This window comes from Leuciscus leuciscus (assembly GCF_965113295.1).
Source record: "Leuciscus leuciscus genome assembly, chromosome: 13".
NCBI lineage: Eukaryota > Metazoa > Chordata > Actinopteri > Cypriniformes > Leuciscidae > Leuciscus > Leuciscus leuciscus.
Genome location: NC_138737.1, coordinates 35,643,601 through 35,662,499, shown reverse-complemented (window position 1 = coordinate 35,662,499; position 18,899 = coordinate 35,643,601). Strand labels below are relative to the sequence as shown.

The window sequence follows — 18,899 nt, the reverse complement described above, 5'->3', positions numbered from 1 at the left end:
GCAACTAATGCCAGCAACACTCTACATGATTTTAGCCCTGATTTTCCGCTCACCGACAGCGATCGCTCTCATCTGAGTGACGATCGTTGTTTGAAATATCAAAGACATGAACCGCTGATACAAGAGAGAAATTTATATCAAGTTTAATATCTAGACTAGACAACAAAGTATTTCATTCATTGCTTATCATCATCATCATCATCATCATCATCATAAAACAGATAATAGCATTATGATTTACAGTAGCCTGAAACTTTAATTGTGTATGGTCGTTATTTTGTCACAATTCTTGTTACACAATTCTGAACAAATCGTGTCATTGCTGGTTACATTACGTTTTTTTCTTGCTCACTATTTATTGTGTTATACTGTAGATAGTTTTTAAGGTGTATTATTTTTAATCAATTAACATATTTATTTTGTTCGTTTTATGTGTTGTATTCAATTTATTTATAAATATTTTATTTAGTTTAATCGAATTTTTATTATTTTTTTACTTTTTTTACACTGCTTTTTTTTTTTTTTTTTACTTTTCCACGGACACCCTAGCACCCCCTTGTGGCCCCCGACACTCAAAAAAAGTAAGCCTTTTTTTTATTTACCATTTCAATTAATAGTAAAATTCCATCAAATTGAAATTGAATAATCCTTACATATTATTCCTACTATAAATTAAGAATGTCAAATGAGTAAAAACAACAAAAGCTTAATAAAACATTTTGTACAAATCTTAAACTTAAATTTAAACATAGGCTATTTACTTTATTTTTTTTACCATTATGAATACGAATCACATTCCCCAATTCCCTTGTTCCATTAAGATATATACAAAATGTTTTATTAAGCTCTAATGTTTTTTTGTTTTTTTTTGTAGCCTACTCATTTAAAATTCTTAATATGAATAATATGTAATCGTATATGTATTCAGTTCAATTACATAGAATTTTGCTATTAATTGAAATGCGTAAATCTTGAAAAAGGCTCTCTTTTTTTGTAAAAGTGTAGGGATCCCGGCCGGTCCCCAGTTTGAAAACGCGCTTCAAAAGAGAAATAGCCTACTTCAGGGGAAGTCGAAAACTACGAGTAGCCTAGAAACGAGAGCAATTCGTTCATTTAAAAATACATTCCAAAAACGGATTCATTCACTAACGAAACATAGGCTACTGCTGTGCTATACATCTTCCTCTTATCTCAGCGGCTCCTGATGTTTCAAACAGCGATCGTCACTCATGATGACGTAGCTCCGTTTTGCCTCCGTTTTTAGTCTTTTAGGAATTCTGTGCTAATTAGTGGCTGTCATTACCATAATCTGAGCAACATTCCTGAAAGGAGATAAAACAACTGTCCTGACTTGCATTGACATGATATAGTCCTAACGGAATCACATAGGCTATACGTATGCGATTTGTCCGTACGCCTTAACTTAAAGTCTCAAGTCTTGATCGGTGTAAGGATGTGACACGTTGTCAATAATCAATAAAGTGATCTGTTCTCCTCCTCTCCTCGTCTCCTCCCCTCAGATGCGCATCATCCAGCGCTCGCGCTCCCTCACTTCAGCACTCGCGTTTCTCAAGTGCGCGTCTTCTGCATTTAACGCCAGCATCATTCGAGGTAGAGCGACACACACACAGGCAAGAGGGAGAGAGGAATACGAACACTTCGAGGAGATAGACGCCCGAGACAAGGTCGACTGAGTCTCACGATCCGTTCTGCGTGTCTCGCGCTCGGACGCTCCAGACGCGGGCGCGTGTGTTTTGCGCTGTCTCCTCTCCACGCGTCGGTTTCCAGGGGTCTTAAATCTGGAGGCGAGGACCCGGGGATGAGCCTGCTGTCGAGGGGCTTCGACATGGCGGGCTGGGGGTTCCGTTGGGTTCTGGTTCTGGTGCTGCTCGCGCTCTGGAGGCCCGGGACCGCTTGTCCGGAGCTCTGCACGTGCACGGGGGTGCGGATCTCGTGCGTGGATGCGGAGCGCAGTATTATGGCTTTTCCAATGTTGCAGTCCGAGGCGGAGATGGAGAATATCACAGACATGTAAGTCATACAGAAGATGCCAGGGGTCACTGAAGGTGATCATGCATGTTGTGTCAACTCTTTAAAACAGCCAGCCAATGAATTACAGCGTCATTAACTTGCATAATTGTATCTATGATTTATTCAATTTGATTTATTGTACTGTGCCAAAGTAATTTTATAAGTGCAAACCACATTATTTTTGTCATTATATTCTCTTCAGTGCTGCTTCTGGTATGTTTACACAATATGTTTGCAAAAATAATGATATGAGACAGATGCCAATGAAGACATTTTGATGGACTTTAGGTCACAAATCACACCAGAGCGTCAAGGCCATATTTTATCGAGCGTGATGTATTTTCTCAATTACCCTGGATGATTTTTTAAAGAGAATGTTCTTGTTGCTGTCTACAGATCCATTGCAAATCAAAGCAGTTTCACATCCATTAATGAAAAAGATCTCAACTTGTACCGCAACCTCAGAAACTTGTGAGTACTAAAATGTGGAACAACTTATATGTTCTTTATATGCGGTGAGATGGAAGTTTATGACATCGGTGTTTGTCTTATCCCTCAGAACTGTAACAAACACGAGGCTCACATATATTTCTCGGCAGGCCTTTCAGAGCAACCTGAAACTACAATATCTGTGAGTGTTTTGGTTTTGGACGAGCTGGAGGTTCAATTCAGCATATTTTGATTGTTTACAAAGTTACAAACATCTGATATTGTGGGAATTTAGTATGTATCTTTATCAGTGCTGATCATTGTCTCCTTTTTCAGGAATCTCAAAGAGAACAATCTGTCGTATCTATCCTGGAGGACTTTTCATCATTTGAACCTTTCATCCCTGTAAGTCTCGGAATGTTTATTGAAGATATATTACAGTTACCATTCAGTGTATGCTGTGCCTCCAGTGTGACCTTATGGTTTTTCTTTGTTTTGGTTTTGGTGATTCAAATATTTCATTTTCTATGACAGCAAATGATGCTTGCACACAATATACAATTAAATAATATATTCCAAAACTATTAAAAAGTCAAATGTATTTAAACAAATTTGAAAACAAAAATTGTCGATTTTCAAGGTTGTTGGTAAATTTGATAATTTTTGGAATCAGCCAGTGCCGACACTCTTGAAAATATTGTCTGATAAACTGGACTTGCCAGTTTTGCTTTTCGATGTGGTTTAATTGGATCAGTGAGGTCAGCAGAAAAGACATCAGTAAATAAAGTGAGATTAAATGCATAATGTATATTAATGTGATTTAACATTTAATTATTGCAGGTTGGCGTAATATTCTGAGTTTGCATGTCACTGTTTTTATTCATTTTGAATACTGAATCTGCTTTTCTGCAAGTAAATGCATGTTCACATTTACAATAGCCATCATGTTCACACACACAACGCCTCTGCGCTCACTCCCGATTCCTCTCACATGAGGACAGGAGAGCTGTCAGTCAATACAGGGGAAAACAAAGTAACTTGCGTTATTTATTTGAAAAAGTATCTCAGATATTTGTTGCAAATTGAAAAGTAATGCATTACTTTACTAGTTATTTCAAAAAGTAATCTGATTACATAACTTGTGTTACTTGTAATGTGTTACCCTCAACACTGTCCATTCCAACTGTGTGATACATCCTGATTATGATGTAGTCCAACCAGGTTACATGTAGAGTTATTTGGGTTCTTGTGTGAGCAGGGCACTGTTATAATACATTTGTATGCATTGGTATGTCGCAGGTTGCTGGCAGGCAATACTTTGCAGTGCTCGTGTGAAAACGTGTGGTTGAAGCAGTGGAGAGGAGAGGAGTCCGAGGAGCTGATGTGTGTGGAGGAGGGAGGGAAGAGGAGAGCTCTGGCTATGCTCACACTGCCCAACTGTGGTAAGAATTACTTGATAAAGAAAACATATGGACAATACAGTCTAGACTTCCTTTTACAGGGGTCATATCATGAGTAATCAAATTATATGTAAGATATACAGTAGGAGCTCTGTGAAAATGTACTGTAACTTTAAGAACTCAAATTTTTAGGCCATTTATTGAAACAATGTTGAAAAAACAAACATTCCATGATTCCCCAACGTTCTGATGTAAGATAGTCACAGTCCTGCCCAGACACAGTGAGATAAGATGAAGCTGGTTAAATTATTGTTAGACGGTAATTCCTAAACTAATGATAAGTGAGTGAAATAAGCAAAAGTTGGCTCTCTGCAAATAGTTCTGAAGGATCCTGATGTTTGAAACCAGTGGCTGAATCAGATTTTTAACAAGAACCTTGATCGTTTCAGTCTGATTTAAACAGTGTTTACTGTGAATTTCACCACAGATTGGTTTGCGAATCTGTCATAATGTACTAGACTTTGCAAAGATGGGACAGTTAAAAACAGGAACCAGCATTAACCCTAAGCTTGTGAGCGCAGTGCTGTATCCTATTTCACATGTGAGAGGGCGTTTACATTGAATTATAAAAAAGGACCGCAGCAAAAATACTGCTTAATTTGAAGAATCAGAAAGAAAAAAGAAGAAGAAAAAAACTACCAGGAAAACATTTGACTGTTGCTGTTTTGGTGAAAAAAGAACATGAGTACACCTGAGGGGGTAACAAATAATGATAATAAATGATATCTATGGATCATTTGATTGAAAAGAGGCACTCAAATATGTCTTTATCAGTGTTAGTTTTGTATTATTTACTATTTTAGTATTTAATAATAGTAATTTATTAATATTAAGTGATAGTAAATTTGTTATTTGCTTTTGATTACTTTTTCTCCACTCTAAAAAATACTGGGTTGTTTCAACCCACGTTTGGGTAAAATATGGACAAAACCAAACGCTGGATTTAAAATGTAATTAAAAAAAATGTAAACCAATGGTTGGGTTTGTCCATACAGTATTTGACCCAAATGTGGGTTGAAACAACCCAGCAATTTTTAGAGTGTCGATTTAGCTTTTATATATTTTTATTTCGTTTTAAAATTTTAGTAATTTTATTACTTCAACTTAATTTATTTCAGTTAGTTGCAAAGGCAACATTTCTAATTATCATTAAATTTATTTACATTTAAAGTTTTTCATATAATATTTATTATTTTATTATTTCAATTACCGAAAATGATTTATAACAGTTGTAATTTTACTTAACAACACCAACACTGGCCTTTATTAAAAGCTTTTAAGAACTGAATCCCCGAAAACTGATTGTCAACCAGATTCCAGTTGAAAGAATTGACTAAGACATTCCACTATGGCCTGGATAACTGAGAATCTGCATATTTGAAAGGAAACTTGCGGTTTCACTCATATAATATTCCAGACTGAAGTTTAGGTTTGTTTGTTTGTTTGGTAAGATGTGATTTGTCCAGGCTGTAGTTTTATGGCTGCGGCTTGAGACGCGGATCATTATTGATCCGAAGATCAGCCTCGAGCCAGGCCTATTTTAAGCAATACCACAGCAGAAGGCCCTCGAGGGAGGAAGAGAGGACAAGAGAGAGAGGGAGGAAAAGGGAAAAATAGAGACAGACGGGGGGATCCCCAGAATGCAAAAACACTGAGACATTTAGACTCTGCTGAGCGTCTGCTGGCCTGTGGCCAAATGCTGCCTTTCTTTTCCATTTTTTGTGCCATGACAGAAAATAAGCTGCTCCACTGACTCGTTTGAACTTGCCATCGTTTTTGGAACATCTCGAGTGCCAGATGTACATTAGAGATGTTTTGCCAAAACAATGAAGAGAAACTTGATGCCTTTTAATCCCAAAAATGATTCACTTGCCCTTATGTCGCTCCAAACCAGGGGTGTGTTTCCCGTACAACGCCATAACTCGCTGCTTCACTACCATAGTATGATGTAGCATTGAAGAAACCAACTAGCTAGTCACGACTGTTTCCCGAAACCATACTGTCGCAAAGTGGTCGTTCAGCCACGTTTGTTTAATGATGTTACGCAGGTGGCATATAAATAGGCTAATAACTCCTTTTAATGAATCTGTTTGAGATCAAATTAATGCTAGATGTTTTGCTATAAATTACGGATATGGCATCTGAGGACTATTTCTCATTTTTCTTAGTTATTTAGCTTTATTTCCAGATTCAATCATAGGCTCGTTTGCACATGCGCACTCTTCAAAAACTGTGCTTTAATTCTTGACAAACTAAAAGATTTAAATGACATTTGTATGTATTTTAAATATAAGAAAGATTGTGATGATTGTCAGCTTGCTTATTTTGCTCAAGACAAGGATTTAGTGAGTCCACATGTCATGCAAACAAGAAGCTGCTTCTAACCACAGGTCGAGAGTTGTCGTTCCAACCACACAACTTTGCAATGCTGTTTGCAAATGTTCGTTAGAACTAGCCTATGTTTTCTGGAAACAATGAGTCGTTGAACTATGCTGATAACGACGGAACTTGCGAACATAGTTGGCTAACGATGTTTTCGGGAAACACGGAGTCGTTGAACTATGCTGATAACGACGGAACTTGCGAACATAGTTGGCTAACGATGTTTTCGGGAAACACTGAGTCGTTGAACTATGCTGATAACGACGGAACTTGCGAACATAGTTGGCTAACGATGTTTTTGGGAAACACTGAGTCATTGAACTATGCTGATAACGACAGAACTTGCGAACATAGTTGGCTAACGATGTTTTCGGGAAACACGGAGTCGTTGAACTATGCTGATAACGACGGAACTTGCGAACATAGTTGGCTAACGATGTTTTCTGGAAACACTGAGTAGTTGAACTATGCTGATAACGACGGAACTTGCGAACATAGTTGGCTAACGATGTTTTCTGGAAACACTGAGTAGTTGAACTATGCTGATAACGACGGAACTTGCGAACATAGTTGGCTAACGATGTTTTCTGGAAACACTGAGTAGTTGAACTATGCTGATAACGACGGAACTTGCGAACATAGTTGGCTAACGATGTTTTCGGGAAACACTGAGTCGTTGAACTATGCTGATAACGACAGAACTTGCGAACATAGTTGGCTAACGATGTTTTCTGGAAACACTGAGTAGTTGAACTATGCTGATAACGACGGAACTTGCGAACATAGTTGGCTAACGATGTTTTCGGGAAACACTGAGTCGTTGAATGTGGCGAGCACGACGAGGTCGAGGGCCGTGGGAGGACGGCGCGAGGCCGGTGGCGCGATTGATAATGAGCGACACGTGCGCGACGCACCGGTCTCGCATCTCTCACGGAGGAGCGGAAGCATAAAGGAGGAGCGACGACAGTGAAGAGCGAGAGAGGACAGGCCTGAATTTTATTTGATGTGTTTCTGTTTTGTGTTGCCAGCAGTCGTCCGTGAGGGGCTGCTGGCTTTTACTTTCATTTTTGTATTTGTTTATTTATTTATTAAAATGTTGAATGTTCGCCGGTTCCCGCCTCCTTCTTCCCATAACATCTGTCTGAACCCCGTTACATTGGTGCCGAAACCCGGGAAGAAGGAGTGACACGCTGTCGGAGAGCCCTCGCTGCTGGGGGGGATCGCGGTGCTGAGGAGGTCGGGCAGCACGAGGGAGCGACGGCCGCCGATTGCTGCCCGAGGCGATGGTGCTGGAGCGATGGAAGATCTGGTGGGACGGAGAGCTCGACACCGTGCTGCTGGATCGAGGAGGGGTGGCTGCCGTCCAAGAGGGAGCGGAGGAGTCGCTCCCGTTCGCCGTGGGCCGGAGCCTGTTGCCGGCGGCCATGATGGGGGCGGAGCAGGGAACGGGAAACTCGCTGCCGGCTGCCCTCGACAGGAGGAGTCACCGCCGGCCGCCAGGAGGCGGAAGAGCGTCGAGCCGTTCCCCAACGAATGTCCAGTACCATCGCATGGCACCGCGAGTGACTCTCAGCCGGTTGAGGACCGAGCGGCTGTGTGTCCGGGAACCGGATCATTTTTTTTTTTTTTTTTTTTTTTTTCTCTCTCCCCTCTCTCGTCTCTGTCGCTCCTTGTGCTTCCGTTTCCTTTCTCTCGTACCTCGTCTATCCATACCCCCAGCCCAGGTACAGCAGCCGCCGTTATCGGTCCCCCCCGGGGAGGGGGGGGAGTAAGCGCAGTCGCGTGGGTGCCCCCCGGCCTGCGAGGGGTGATGGGGGTATGTGGCGAGCACGACGAGGTCGAGGGCCGTGGGAGGACGGCGCGAGGCCGGTGGCGCGATTGATAATGAGCGACACGTGCGCGACGCACCGGTCTCGCATCTCTCACGGAGGAGCGGAAGCATAAAGGAGGAGCGACGACAGTGAAGAGCGAGAGAGGACAGGCCTGAATTTTATTTGATGTGTTTCTGTTTTGTGTTGCCAGCAGTCGTCCGTGAGGGGCTGCTGGCTTTTACTTTCATTTTTGTATTTGTTTATTTATTTATTAAAATGTTGAATGTTCGCCGGTTCCCGCCTCCTTCTTCCCATAACATCTGTCTGAACCCCGTTACATTGAACTATGCTGATAACGACGGAACTTGCGAACATAGTTGGCTAACGATGTTTTCTGGAAACACTGAGTAGTTGAACTATGCTGATAACGACGGAACTTGCGAACATAGTTGGCTAACGATGTTTTCGGGAAACACTGAGTTGTTGAACTATGCTGATAACGACGGAACTTGCGAACATAGTTGGCTAACGATGTTTTTGGGAAACACTGAGTCGTTGAACTATTCTGATAACGACGGAACTTGCGAACATAGTTGGCTAACGATGTTTTCGGGAAACGCACCCCTGTATGACTGAACACAAAAGAAGATATTTTGAAAAATGTATATTTTTTCTAAAGTCAATGGGGTCCAGTGACATTTAGACTCCACTGACTTTCATTGTATGGACAAAAACAATTCTTCAAAATATCTTTTTTTTGTTTTCTGCAGAAAGTCACAGAGGTTTGGAATGATGTGAGCATGAGTAGCCTAAATGATGAAAGAATTAAACATTTTGGGTTAATTGCTTTTTAAGAGTAGGAGCTGCTATGGGAAAATCCAGTCGGAACAGACTGAAGGTGTGTGTTGTTGTGCTTGGTGGATATTTAACTTCAAACATAAAAAAGTACATACAGTCTTAAAATGATCGTAGCTGCGTGACCTGCAGTTTCCGGCAGCAGAAAAAGATTCCCGGGACGGGGTTGATAAGGATGTAACCTGCGGCAGCCTGGGAGCAGATGGAGATAGAGATCTGAGAGCTGTCCGCACTCTATGGCCTTGAGTTTAGTGGGAGCGCCTAGCGGGATAGAACGGTGTTCCTGTGATGCCGATGGAGAAGTACGAGTTATCTGAGCTAAATTTAATTCAAATATACACTTCGGTTTCACTTTAAAAATAATTGGCTGTTAGAAAATAAGAAATAAGATTCGTTTTTTTAAGACTATATAATATAATATAATATAATATAATATAATATAATATAATATAATATAATATAACATAAAAAATAATTGTTTTTGAGAATTGGTCAAATGGTTTTTAAATGTTTTCATGTTAAAATTAAGTTACTTTAATTTAATTTATTAAAAGTGATCACATTTCTGAACTAAAATATCAAATACATATCTCAGTGCCCCTTTAACTATACCCGGAAAATGTCCAAAAATTAGAAATAAAATGATAGATTTCTTTAAAAGTTATTCAAAACAATACATTAAATTAAATATAGATACAGTATTTGAAACCCTATTCAAGTTAAAACTATAATTTACTTTGATTACATTTATTTAAAGTGATTCAGTTTGAAAAAATCTAAGAAATGTATACATTTTAAAAGCTTTTTAAAAGGATCAAATACATATCCCTGTGTAATTTTAAATATAACCTGAAAATGGCAAAAAAAAATTAATTGTCTTTTGAAACAATATAATAAACTGGAAAGTTAAAAAAACTCAAAGATTCAGACACAGATATAGAAATATTGTTCCTTTTTTATGTTGTTATAAGTGTCATGTCCTGAATGGCAAACTACTGCCAATCTGACCATTCAGACTTAAACGCATTTTGAAAAAAATATTTCAAACCACTTATGTTCTACAGACCTTTAGATATTTTTTTAATCAAAAACCAAGACAACAATACTGATTAACAATATATATATTTTTTTACTAATTACTACTTATTGTTAATTAGTGTATAAACGTTCTGGTTGGTGGTTTGTTGTTCTTTCTAGTTCTGCCCACTGTGACTCTCAAGCCCACCAAAGTGACCATGCGGGAAGGGGTAAATGTGACGCTGGTGTGCAACACGTCAGGAACGCCCACACCTAATCTGAACTGGGACACCTGCAAATTAAACTCAGCGCACCAGGTAATTCTGACCTTCATCACCAAGTTCTTTCAGTTGTAATTATTAGTGGTTGTTGCAATTTCTTTTCGTGTGGATGCCAGAGGACATCCAGACTGGAGGAGCATGGGTAACAACACCATTTCATTTCACTGTTTTCTCTAGTTTGTTAGGTCTCTCCACAGCATTTTAAAATTGTATTGCAGACCATTATTGTTCAGTCATTTTGATGATACATTATGAAAGCCATTCCTTATTCATGACCCATTTGAATTCTGCACAGAATGCTATATTTTAAAGAAATATGGTGTAGATTATGAGAAGAAATGGTTAGAGATTAGGAGGGAACTGCGGCTTTACTGAGCTCAACAGCTCTAGTCGAGCTGTGATATAAACAAAACGCTATTGGCTATTTAAAAAAAGGGGAGGGGCTATTTGATATGTCCCGCCCTGTCTTCCTGTTTCAGTGGAAATTCCGTCAAAACATTGAATAACGCTGCGCTTTTCAAGGCACTTCAGTGGGCCTTTAAGGCTTTGATTGATGGAACAGGGCAAAAACACCTTAATAACCGCTTTTCCACTATCGGGGCCAAACCGTTCTCATTGCCTAACCGTTCCATTCTGTGCCGATCTGGCCAAGATGGCACGGATAAGATTTCATTTTCTGATATCAGAGCTCTTTGGAATGTAATATAAATGCGTTAGTCAATGCCTTTGAAATGCAAGAATTTATAGAGAAATGAGATGTAAGTAGCGACCACATTATGGAGGATGATCAGATATTTCTATTATTAACTTGTGTTTACTTCGCTCAAATAGCGTGCTTGGCCAGCTACAGAGAAACCGGTTTGTAATCATGCATGTGCCGAACCAAGCTCAGGTGGAAATATAACCGTAACCAATTCCTAAACCGTTCGGCCCAATGGTGGAAAAGCGGCTAATGTATATTGCAATTTGCAAACCATTTTCGTAATGAGGCGTAACAGGATATTCCCAAAAACAACAATCCCCGAATAGCTATTGGTCAACATTATCCAATTGGCCATCCGCCTAAGTGACGCCAATGGAAAAGGAAAGTCATTTCAGAGGAGGAGCAACTGATTACATTTTGATTAAAGACAAATATTGTTTTCTTTGGCAATGAATTGTCCACAATAAGGCTAAGAATCTGTATTATCTGTATTAAGGAGGAGTTCTATTGCATAGACTTTAAATAGAAATGACTTTGACATTGCTGTAACTCACACCCCCAGAAAGAAGGCTCAGGTCAGATGTCAGAGCTCAAGCTCTATAATGTCTCTTCTCTGGACAACGGATGCAAAATCACCTGCAGATCTGATAACATGGTGGGAGAGTCTGAGGCGTCTGTGCATCTGGATATACTGTGTAAGTTATCAAGAGAAACACACAGCTGTAAAACGAACAGATACCCTCTGTTTTAGGAGAATGATTGCAACAAGTCTGGGATACTGCTATAATTGCTACTCATTTATTCTGGATATTACATTTATATATATTTTTTATATACACTACCCAAGTTTTAACGTTTTTAACAGAATGCCCAAAGGGCTACATTTATTTGAAATCTTTTGTAACATTATACATTTCTTTACTGTAACTTTTGATCGATTTTAATGCATCCTTGCTGAATAAAAGGAAAAAAATCAGTAACACTTCATTTTAAGGTGACGAAGTTACAAGTAACTACATGTAGTAATAGCAGTAAATTATGCATTATTACAAGTAACTGACCCTAAACCAAACCGGTAGCACTTTATTTTACAGCCCTGATCCCCAATGTACATACTATATACTTATTATAGTCATTACAATAACTGCGTAATAACTAGGTACTACCCCTAAACCAAACCTTAACCCATGTAGTTATCTTATATTACCAGAACTTTCTTAGTTAAGTACACTGTAAGTGTACTTACATGTACTGTAAAATAAAGGCCATCCACCTAACCCTAACCGTCATTATAGTAAGTACATGTAGATACTTAATATTACACAGTACTTATTTGAGTTGGTACAATGTAACTATGACACCTTAAAATAACTACTTTTGAAGTAAAATTTGTGGTTACACTTTATTTCAAAGTGTCCTTGATACAGTGTATTTTATGTACTGAGCAATATGAATTAACTACATGTACTTACTGTAGTGTTAGGTTTTGGTTTAGGGTTAGTTGCATGTAATTATGCATAATTTGTAGTTATTACTACAGTAACTAAATGTAACATCTAACAATGACACTGTAAAATAAACTGTTACATTATTTAATCAGCAAATAATACATTAGATTCAATGATTCAAGACCAAGCCTGTAATGCTACCATAAAACATTAAGTATTTAAGTTTGTTTATGCTTGTCTTTATTTATTTGGGTCATTTAGGTCCTCCCGTGATCAGCAAGCTGATGGATGCGATCTCAGACCACCATTGGTGCATTCCCTTCAGCGTGGCGGGTAACCCAGAGCCCAAACTGAGCTGGTTATTAAATGACCAACCCGTGGAAGAGGGCAACTTTATCCATACCGTGATTCACGATTATTCAGAGGGGGAATACCACGGTTGCTTACAGCTTGACAGTCCCACACACATCAACAATGGGGAATACACGCTGATGGCCAGTAATGCATACGGAGAGGACATCAAGGCAGTATCCGCTCATTTCATGTATGAGCCGTGGAACGGTGAGTTGAAATTAGCATGCAACCAAATCTGCTAAATTAATAAATGTAAAATTCTATGAATGTGTCTGAGAAGTTGCCTTATTTGTTTTCTTTTTCATGTTTATTCATCAGAGTCAGTTACTGATCCGCTGTATTATGGTGAGTCTAGTTTAAGAACTTAGAATTATGGAATATTATGAATGATTATAGCCATAGTTCACCCCAAAATGTTTGATTTTAACATAATTTATTCACATTTCTGTCATTTCAAACACATACGACTTATGATTTTCTTGTGTTCCATGCAATAAAGTCATGGGTTTGACAATTTTCATTTTGGGGTGAACTATTGCTTTTTAGTCATTTATTACATAATACACATATTAATTATAATGTTATAAAATCTTTATTTCAAAATTTTTGTTAAAAAAAGTGATAATTCATAATAATTCTCACATTTTCTTCTTCTGTTTGTCTTCTTGTGTGTGAGATCCCACTACAGGTATGTAAAAAATACACAGGAACATACACAATTATAGATGATAGATTTGTAATCTATGCACATATATCTGAGTGTTTCTTCTCTTCCAAACAGATGACACTCCTCTTGGACCGCCTGAGGACAAAGTTGCTGTGAGTGAAATTGAATTATTCTTAAGTTTCATAATTTCATAGGTTTTTACTGCTTCAAAATAAAAAACCAAGTCTGTGCGTTACAGTGATTTTATCACGAGTAGGATTTTACGGACAATGTGGGGTGGAGTTCCTTAAACCCCTTAACAATGTTAAAATCATGGTAACACTCTCAAGTGGCTTATAGACTCTTTTTTTTTTTTTTTTTTTTTTTATGGCAGTAACAGCAATATTATAATTGACACTGTTGGTTAATAAATAGTTACTTTTATTAATATTAATAATTGGAATTAACAAGTAATATAGTCAATTATGGCTGTTCATGCTTGACAAGCAATGGAATAGCTTGCCACAATTATATATAATGTATGTTTATCATAGTTTTACAACAACTTCAAATGCATTTCATCAAATCAGAATTGGTCTAAACCTTTTTAAAATAAATACACTCTTAAAATTGTATTACTTCACAGTGTTATGGCATTGTTATGTTGTTATTGTTATGTTCCAAACCCGGAAGACTTTTGTTCATCTTCGGAACACAAATGAAGATCTTTTGATGAAATCTGAGAGATTTCTGTCCCTCCATTGACAGCTGCGCAACTACCACTTTAACTCTTTAAAAAATTCATAAAGAGATCGTAAAACTATGAATTAAGTGGTTTAGTCGAAATTTTCTAAAGAGACTTGATCGCTTTATATGATGAACAGATTTAATTTAGTCTTTTATTCACAGATAAACATTAATCAGTGAACATAAACAGAAGCTCAACCGAACCTGCTTGTGGCGCGAGAATGAACCTCATTGGTTCTTGCAGAAGCTCAAACGTGATGCGTAACACGAGAATGAACTTCATTGGTTCTTGCAGAAGCTCAAACGTGATGCGTAACACGAGAATGAACCTCATTGGTTCTTACAGAAGCTCAAACGTGATGCGTAACACGAGAATGAACTTCATTGGTTCTTGCAGAAGCTCAAACGTGCTGCGTAACACGAGAATGAACCTCATTGGTTCTTGCAGAAGCTCAAACGTGATGCGTAACACGAGAATGAACCTCATTGGTTTTTGCAGAAACTCAAACGTGATGCGTAACACGAGAATGAACCTCATTGGTTCTTGCAGAAGCTCAAACGTGCTGCGTAACACGAGAATAAACCTCATTGGTTCTTGCTGAAGCTCAAACGTGCTGCGTAAAACAAGAATAAACCTCATTGGTTCTTGCTGAAGCTCAAACGTGATGCGTAACACGAGAATGAACCTCATTGGTTCTTGCTGAAGCTCAAACGTGCTGCGTAAAACAAGAATAAACCTCATTGGTTCTTGCTGAAGCTCAAACGTGATGCGTAACACGAGAATGAACCTCATTGGTTCTTGCTGAAGCTCAAACGTGCTGCGTAACACGAGAATGAACCTCATTGGTTCTTGCTGAAGCTCAATCGTGCTGCGTAACACGAGAATGAACCTCATTGGTTCTTGCAGAAGCTCAAACGTGCTGTGTAACACGAGAATGAACCTCATTGGTTCTTGCAGAAGCTCAAACGTGATGCGTAACACGAGAATGAACTTCATTGGTTCTTGCAGAAGCTCAAACGTGATGCGTAACACGAGAATGAACCTCATTGGTTCTTGCAGAAGCTCAAACGTGGTGCGTAACACGAGAATGAACCTCATTGGTTCTTGCAGAAGCTCAAACGTGGTGCGTAACACGAGAATGAACCTCATTGGTTCTTGCAGAAGCTCAAACGTGGTGCGTAACACGAGAATTAACCTCATTGGTTCTTGCAGAAACTCAAACGTGGTGCGTAACACGAGAATAAACCTCATTGGTTCTTGCAGAAGCTCAAACGTGATGCGTAACACGAGAATGAACCTCATTGGTTCTTGCAGAAGCTCAAATGTGATGCGTTACACGAGAATGAACCTCATTGGTTCTTGCAGAAGCTCAAACGTGGTGCGTAACACGAGAATGAACCTCATTGGTTCTTGCAGAAGCTCAAACGTGGTGCGTAACACGAGAATAAACCTCATTGGTTCTTGCTGAAGCTCAATCATGCTGCGTAACACAAGACAACACAACACGTCAAGCGAACATGCTTGAGCTTCTTTTTACCACAACTGATGTGTGGGTTGATGAATGTTTATTAATGTCTCTTCAGAAAATTTGGACTCAACCACTCAATTCATATGGATTAGTTTTACGATCTCTTTATTAACTTTTTGAAGTGTTAAAGTGTCCGTTGCGCAGCTGTCAATGGAGGGACAGAAACCTCTCAGATTTCATTGAAAAGATCTTTATTTGTATTCCGAAGATCAACAAAAGTCTTACTCACGGGTGAGTAATTAATGACAGAATTTTTGGGGTGAACTATCCCTTTAAGCCATCTGTGATGTATGTTTGTGACCTCTAGATGCCCAATCAGTTTTTAGTATAGTAAACTCGTCAAAATCTCTTCCTCATGGAGAGTTAGTATTTTTACCCAATGAAGCTTTGAATGCAGCGACTGCTCTTTGAAGACTCTTCATTCTGCTTGTAGGTGTACGTGGTCGTGGGAATTGCAGCAATCACATTCACAGGCTTCATCTTGATGCTTGTCATTCTGAAGTTTGGACGCAACTCAAAGTTTGGAATCAAAGGTAAGCACCTCTCAGCTCTGTGCGCGGCTCTGCCAAACCTTCATTAAGGACTGCTTTGGAAAGACACATTGTTCTGGGCGGAATAAGTGGGTTTCCTTTGTGGAAATTGAAAAAGAGGAATGCTTAAAGGAAGGCTGTGCTTCGACTCTTTAATGAGCTGTAATAATTACTAATACACACTTAATCTATTATAACATTTGTTTCTCATGGAGAATATTAAAGAGGACTTATTATGCTTTTTTACATTTCCAACTTTCTTTAGTGTGTAATGTTGCTGTTTGAACATAAAAAGTTCAAAAGCACAAAGTCACTCCAGCAAGAATTATTCTCTATATCAGTGTCAGTGTTTCTGAACTCCCTGAAACGCCTCCATTGTAGTCTTGAGTTTTCTTCCGGGAACGAACATTTCACAATATTCCTCATTTAAATAATTCCTGCCCAAGGCATACGGAAAATAAAGGGGCAAGGCCTGATTGAATTAGTAGTGTGTTGAAACTTCCCAAACATGCTCTAAGCTGTTGACCAATCACAACACACTGGTCCAGCTGACCAATCAGAGCACATTGTGCTTTTCGGAAGGAGGGGCTTCATAGAGACAGGAACTAAACAGAGTTACTGACAGACTGGGAAGAGAGGATCTTCCCTGCAACAATATCAAATGTGTGAAAAAAAAAAGGTTTATTGAACATTCAAGCATGAAAACCTGTTCAAAAACTAAACCAAAACTATGTAACAGGGTATAATAGGTCCTCTTTAAAAAGCGCTCACTAATATATTAAAGTTTGCTTAAATAATCTTTGCTGACTACTAGATACTAAAGCGATTTCTTGCATTCTTGTTTGTCTCTCCCAATGATGTGTGCCATGCTTCTTGACTAAACATGACTCTTCTTAGGGATTAAACGTATGCATTGTGTTGTGGAGGGGTGATTGTTTTTCATTTAGTAAGTTTGTTAGAAGATTTTTCTTACATTTTCTTAAGAAAGGAGTGTGAAAGTGCAGATGTTGCTGTCGCAATGCTAGTGTGGTTGCCTGGGCCTTGCTACAGTATATGGTGGTTAAGGTGCTCTGAGTAGTTTCTATTTCATTATGTTGTTGCTAGGGTGTTTTGGGTGGTTGCTAGGTGGTTATTTACTGGCCCTGGTATGATATTCTTGATATTCTGATCACTATGTTTTGGGTAATGCTTTCATGCAAGGTGATTTACTAAGCTTTGCTCTAGTCAATTTACTGGTATTTACGCCATTATTTAAAGCCCCAAAAAAACATGTCTTAAACCAGACGCTAATTTGTACTGCTCTTGTTAGATTGCGTTGGTCATTATGTAAATGTTCCGGCTGTGTTCTTTAATTTATGCGTCATCAGTAGATTGCGTGCAGAACTTTCCATTCCCATCGGCCCTTTTTTGGAATGACTTTTTCACGCTAATTGACCGTTCGCAAAGACCCACCATCTTTAGTTACTGTTGTTATATCTGACAAGCCATGCCGCTCTCACGCCACACATCATGTTCTCACGCAGAGAAAAATACATCTCGGAGCAAAGAGGACACTGACAACGTGCCGATAGACAGAACAGAGCAGGTTACCTTTCATATGAAACAAAGTCTCAACTTTCAAATTTTGTCTTTTCTTTAAGAAATGTAAACAATAAATACTGTTTTGTGGCTCTTTAATGTGTGGTGACAGATCGCTGTAGCGTCTCAGTTAAAGCTGCTCGTGAACCAATCATCTCTTCCTTCTAGTTAATTTATAGCATCAAATAAACATGAATGAACATCCGAAGGAATGTTGTTTCAAACGCGGAAATACGTCAGTACACTCCGTTTTTCAAGTTCAAGTCCACCGACGTTAATCTACTAACTCTCCTGACTGCTTTGTCGGACAAAATGGTGGATTCGGCAGATGGCGAATTTTGATTGATCAGATTGCCTGTCAATCAAACTCCTGGCGAAGGGTGAATTTGCCCTGTTTAGTAAATCTGGCCCTTACTGTTAAGATGCAGTCACATTAGCGAAAGTTTGGTAAAAAGTGTAGCAGTGTATGAAGCACAGCTCACACAGAAGTCACTTTTAAACCATTAGGCTTTTGCTAGCGAAAATTTGCCGAACATCAGTAAATGTGACCGCACATAATCTCGGCGCTTTCTCTGTAATTTACTAATGATCCTCTACAGCAGATTATCATTGTTTTATTCCCCACATATATGTGTGTTTGCGTTTGTCTTGCTCCTGACAGCTTGATAGTCAGTTGGTCTCTGAGTGAGAGCGTGTGATTGTTTTTGTGGTTTCTCTGAGAGGAAGTGTCGAGTTAGATGTCCTAAGGGGCTTATTTTCGCACAGTGGTCTTGAGTGTGTGTGTGTGTAAGTGCCTCCTTGGTTGTCCACAAGGACAAAATGCATGATTACTTACTTATATGAAGGTTTCATGCCCATGTTTTATGATCCTAATCATGCTGTAATCACTGCGTGAATGTGTTTTCACTCTATTTTTTGTTTTTATACAAATCATTTAATAAGAATAAGGATTTGAGTGAAAACTTTATTTCTAGATTCTTTAAACCCAGTGTGTTCTCAAACATTCGGACCCCACTGTAGATACACACACAAACACATCTCACTGCAGCGCAGAGAAAAGCAGACCCCTGCACTATTCAGAGAGGAGCGGAAGTGGAG

At 38.9% G+C, this 18,899-nt stretch overlaps 1 protein-coding gene across 1 annotated transcript in view; it reads left to right on the top strand.

Annotated features, from left to right (window-relative positions):
* Window positions 1-754: 754 nt before the first annotated feature.
* Window positions 755-18,899, top strand: part of ntrk2a (neurotrophic tyrosine kinase, receptor, type 2a) — a 54,489-nt gene continuing 36,344 nt past the window's right edge. The window contains exons 1-11 of the mRNA XM_082188847.1: window positions 755-2,031; window positions 2,428-2,502; window positions 2,591-2,662; window positions 2,797-2,865; window positions 3,760-3,902; window positions 10,166-10,302; window positions 11,532-11,664; window positions 12,679-12,978; window positions 13,090-13,116; window positions 13,553-13,590; window positions 16,127-16,226. Coding sequence (XP_082044973.1) covers window positions 1,820-2,031; window positions 2,428-2,502; window positions 2,591-2,662; window positions 2,797-2,865; window positions 3,760-3,902; window positions 10,166-10,302; window positions 11,532-11,664; window positions 12,679-12,978; window positions 13,090-13,116; window positions 13,553-13,590; window positions 16,127-16,226 — 1,306 coding nt within the window. The 5' untranslated portion in view covers window positions 755-1,819. The remainder of the gene's footprint in view (window positions 2,032-2,427; window positions 2,503-2,590; window positions 2,663-2,796; window positions 2,866-3,759; window positions 3,903-10,165; window positions 10,303-11,531; window positions 11,665-12,678; window positions 12,979-13,089; window positions 13,117-13,552; window positions 13,591-16,126; window positions 16,227-18,899) is intronic.